The sequence below is a fragment of the Sesamum indicum genome, linkage group LG10 (genome assembly GCF_000512975.1).
Source record: "Sesamum indicum cultivar Zhongzhi No. 13 linkage group LG10, S_indicum_v1.0, whole genome shotgun sequence".
Lineage (NCBI taxonomy): Eukaryota > Viridiplantae > Streptophyta > Magnoliopsida > Lamiales > Pedaliaceae > Sesamum > Sesamum indicum.
Window position 1 is genome coordinate 513,644 of NC_026154.1, and position 5,426 is coordinate 519,069.

The 5,426-nt window shown below is 33.8% G+C and overlaps 1 protein-coding gene across 1 annotated transcript in view; it reads right to left on the reverse strand.

Moving 5' to 3' along the window:
• The window catches only part of LOC105171357 (protein TIME FOR COFFEE), a 7,245-nt gene extending 6,539 nt beyond the window's left edge, over positions 1-706 (reverse strand). Inside the window, exons 1-2 of the mRNA XM_011092435.2 lie at positions 235-706; positions 1-109 (exon numbers count right to left, since the gene is read on the reverse strand). The exon at positions 1-109 is cut by the window's left edge and continues 437 nt beyond it. Coding sequence (XP_011090737.1) covers positions 1-109; positions 235-331 — 206 coding nt within the window. The 5' untranslated portion in view covers positions 332-706. The remainder of the gene's footprint in view (positions 110-234) is intronic.

Genomic DNA, 5,426 nt, shown 5'->3' on the forward strand with positions numbered 1-5,426 from the left:
TCTCTCTCCCGTTCTCGTTCTCTATCTCTCTCCCTCTCTCGATCCCGATCTTTCTTTACTCTATCCCTTAACCTTACAGATTCTTGCAACTCCAGTGCCCCATCTTCATCTGCAAAATAGAAAACACGAAAACAAAAAAGCCCAAATCTTTAGCAGAAACTCATCATAACTGTAAAGGATTGAATCTCGGTTTAAAACAACAATCAGATCTGTTAAAATAAAATCTTTATCTACCTGGAGAGTCTCTGAGACTGTTGGTTCTGTGTCTTCTTCTGTTGAAGCCATTAGAGCCCACGATACTAGCTCTTCTGGCTTCTCTATTTCTATCCATTACTGTCTTTTCCACGCTTTGTAATCAGAATTTGAGCTTGACCCAGATGAAGAAATCCAATCAGATATCTCACACCACAGGTCAGTTACAGCATAATTCGGCGGAAATAAAATGAAAAGAAATTACACTCGCCGGAAAATCAAGATTCAGTACAAATCCGGGGGATAAAACAACAATCTTGTAAAAGATCTTTTCTGAAAATGGGTTCCTCCTCATTCACAAATTTCCTCTCTTGCTTCCTTTCTCTCCCACTATTTCTTTCTCTTTCAGCTTCTCTAGTTCTCTCTTTGTTTCTCTCTCTCCCCCTCTACACCTCTCTCTCTGTGCCCCTATAAATGAACCCTTTTTTATTTTTTTTTCCTGCTATCTCAATCTCATCATCTGTTCATCTGTTGGGGGGCTATTTTATTTACATCTACAAAAGCCCTCGTGGAAACCTCAGATGCACTTTGCTTTGTCACGCAAATCAATCTCAGCCCTCAATTCCCCACCTCATCCAATGGCTAATAATCCCCCGTTGCCAACATGGCGGCACCCTCCACCCTCGGATAAATACCGAGACCACCCTAAAATCAGATGTCACCGGAACGTGTCGGTTTCCCCCTCCCTCTGATCTTCCTTGTTTGTCATTTTCAAATAAGAAAGTCATTCTCCTCACGCCTCTTAATAATATTTCAGTCTTATATAGTATGTTCTTTAAATCATTAGCATGCAATCTTATTACATACATAATTTAGGAGAATGAGCTGTTTATAAAATTATTCTTAATTATAAATAAAATTTCCTTATTAATTATTTCATAATCTTATTTATCATATACTTTTATTTGTTTACTATATCAGTATCTCATCTACATCAAATAAATGGAAATTTTTTGTTGTAATTGGATAATAAATTAATTTTACCAATATAGATAATAAGTTGTAATTTTGAAATAAAATTTTTTGTCAATATGTAGATACTAATCTATTTTAATAATAATAATTGGTCAGTCCTCTATTTTATGATACCTTTGAAATTAGGTAATCTCGTCACATTTAATCTTTTATTTTAGAAAATTTTCAAAAATTGAACATGTTTGGTCCTCTGCTTTACTATATTTATGGAATTCAATGTGTAGATTTTTTTTTAGTTTTATGGAATATATAACCAAATGCCTTGAATTTTTCTAAGTTTTGTAAATGAGAATAGTAAAAGTATTGGGAGTGAAAATGTAATTTGGGGCAAGTTTATCTATGGTAGAGGAGCCCAGAAACGAAGGAGGGAGGGCTGAAGAGTAGCTGGAGGGTGAGTGGGGAGTGACCGGAGGTAGGCGGTTGCAACGGTGACCTTGGTAAAAGCAACATGACGATCACAAGGAATCTAGGTGACCGCAGAAAATATCGCTCCAGCCCCGGTCAAATTTCATTATTTTTCGGTTTTATTTTTTATTTTAATGTATTTTTTTTTGGTTTCTCCCACCCTAAGAACAGTACAGAACAGAACAATTGGATATTATTATTATTACTATTATTATTTAAGTCAATAAAAAAATAATTTAAAGGCGCAATAATTACGGGCCTTAGTGATTAGTGGTAGGGACTAAGGAGTATATTGTAGCAGCTCTCCTAGTTACTTTTCTCCATAATAGAATACGTAGGACCCACCTGGACGGCTCCGATTTGCTTGGCGGGTGCCTGTGGAAACTCTTCATCCGTCGATACATCGGTGACGTTGCTGGTCTGGAATACTAATAAAAAAAGTCCTAGCTGGCAGCCGGGGGCAGACAGGTTTGGTGGGGACGTGGAGAAATGGGACGTATCCGGACCGTTCATTCTCGAGACATCCGATGGTGATTATGCGAGGAGGAGAGGGAAAATAAGCTGGAGTCACGGTCACGGAACTTCCGAGAAGTCTATGGGGCCCGCGACCTGTAATTGCCCCATTTTTTCCCTTTTTTTTGTTTAATTTTAATTATCTTGTTTTATTTACCCACCCCCCCCACCCCCAAACCTTTTAAGCCTAATTGTCACGTTGCGATGGCGTGTAAGTGGGTCCCATGGAGCTACGTTCTTACATGCTCCGCCGCTTGCCTCCTACTATTTTTCTTTATTTTAAAAAAAAAAAAAAACCAATTATCGCCTAAAAATGCGCCTTTACCACAAATAGTACAAGAATCGCGATTACTTTTATGAAATATTATTTTCAAAGTGATGTATTTAGCTATTATCTATAATTTTTTAACTCTCTAAACACTTGCACTTGTCTTGGTGTTCAAGTTAGTGGAAAATCCACATTGCAAAAACTATGATGAATTACAATAACACCCCTCTTATATTACGTTTAATTACGCTAATATCAGATATTTCTTTTAAACTATAATTATATATTTTATTTAATGGCAAATTTTTATATGGCATTTGTATTTTTAAATATTATATCTAATACTAAATTTGAATAAATAAAAAACCCACACTGATCTCTCTTGTCGGATACAAATTGATCATTAATTAAACAATTTTAGAGATAGGTTCGTGTTTTAATTTAATAAACTCGATCAAATTTGAAACGTGTCTCAAATGATAACTAGTTAGAGCAGTCGAACCAGATCATGAGTTTAATAAGATTCATCTTTTTTTCGATAATGGTAAATTTCATTAAGTAAAGGGAAAATACAAAGTGAACAAATCAAATGGCAATTTAAGTAGGCCATGGTATCCGCCATACTCTATACAAGGCGATAGTACTAATGCTACGAAGTAATTCAGCACTAAGTATATGGAGTTTAAGCTCATCAAGAATTATTCGAGCAAGGGACACTGCATCACGAACCAGCTGTTGATGCCTCTGTCGATTCCATTCTTGCCAAATGTGATACACAGGGGATGCCAAAAGATTACAATAGGCATCATTGATAACATGTTTCTCCTTCCATCTTCATGCAGCAATCAATACATCAATGGTTCATCCTTTAGTGGTTCAAGAGAAGCAGACCTTACGTCGCAACAGTTGAATACACTGTCTAGCATAAGAGCAACAAAAAAACAGGTGCTGGTGAGTCTCACTGGTGCCATTGGAACATAATACACACTCACCATGGAGATGCGTTAAATGCGCACTCGACAATTACAAATATTTTATATATCAAATAAATATATCTGATTACATTCATAATATAATATTAAATTTTAATTATGGGGCGATTTAAAAATAGTAAAAAATATGTGTATCTTACATCATTCGGAAAAAAGATTAGAATATTAAGAATGGATGAAAGAAGCGTAGTTGTGATGATATTAAACTTAATTAATAAGTAGATGTTCTTAAATGATGATGACTTGTGCTCACCTCCCATAAAAATATTGTCGGTTTCTAATAAAGAATTTCCAAAGTATTTGGTTGCTTCTCTTGGCACCAAAAGAAGAACATTTCTTTGATTTTAAACTAAGTTTTGTGTTTAACTCGTTTATTATTATTTTTTATTTAAAAATTTATGTGTACAGTTGAGAAACATGTAAGACTTACAAGTTCTGATGTGGCTCTCAAAAGGGTAATTATGAGTTTTGATAGTAGGCATTGAAATCTAATCCAATGTAAATTATTACAATTAAAAAACGAACCACAACAACTCGATTCATTAAAAAATAAATCCCATATATTAAAACTTAGGTTAAACCCACCCTCCTCACTCCAATAACACCTCCATCACAAAGTCTTTTTTTTTGTTTAACAAAAAAAGGTAAAAAGCATTTTTTTTTTAAAAAAAAAAAGAAAAACTTTTGTTTCCCTATGTTTTTATTCCTTTACTTGGTCCCATAATGTTGCTGGTTTCACACTTATTGCACCAAAAACACAAGTTGGCCTTTGCTGCCACCGCTTACCCCACACAAAAAACAAAAAAAATAAAGAAATCAGTTAAAAATAAAAGGGGGTGGTCCGACGTGGCATGGTCACTTTCCTTCCCGTAGGTGTCCACTTCACAGTTCGAAGCGCGTCTGCAAGATCTTATATTATTAATTTTTCTTTGTTTTCTCGTTTGGCTGTGATTGGCTACTGCCCATCCACCACTTTCCCTCTTCCTCTCAATCACCACCACTCATCAATCATCATCTCCTCCTCCCACCCAAATATCTTCTTCTTCGTCTTCTCACCTACGCCAACCCTCACCCTCATCGGAATGCTCACGTGGCATTATTTCTTTATGAATCGTGTAACAACACCCTCTGCTCCCTGTAATACCAATCCTATCCTCCTTCACCTGGACCACTCTCTCTCTCTCTCTCTCCCATATTATTATTAATTATATTTATATTTATATTTAATTACTGCTCTAACACCAATCTCAAATTTGAAGTTTCATCACTTATTTATTACTTAATCATCATGTCCAAAAACAATACTTTTTCTAGTAGCGGGTTTTGGATCCTATTTCAGCAATCAATTTTATATAGATATTTTTTTAATGTATAATATTAAATTTACATCAAATTAGATTCATCTCCGGTGGTAAGAATAATTATTTTATTTTTATTTTTTTTAATTTAAGCGATTTCAAAAAGCCCAATTGATACGAATATTTTTTTGTTTACTATCATATATTAAAGATTTAACTCAACATTGAATTATGAAATATAATATTAAGCTATTAAGAATAGAAACCATTTCATTTAAAATTCAAACTCTCAACGTGAGTCATCAAACATATACTTATATAAATGAGTAGTGATGAGATTCGAGTTAAAAAAATTTTATTCGATCTAATTCAAATATCATATTACACGATCACTACATCTAAAAGTTTAAATTATTAGAGAGAATAATCATTCAATATTTAAAATCTTAATATTATTCTAGTCTAGAATGATCCAAATTAATTTAATTACACGTAAAATATTATTAATTGATTTTGTCAACATAACCCAAACAACAAAATATCGAAATATTTACGTATGGGTGTATATATAATAGATGGAGTAGTATATAATAATAAAATTAGGTCAAAATATTTATTTATGTAAAAAGTCTTAAGAAAAAAAGAAAAGAATTGATTGGGGCAAATCATTAAAACCGACGGAGGGACCTACGACCATATCTATATTGATTATTATATCACTAC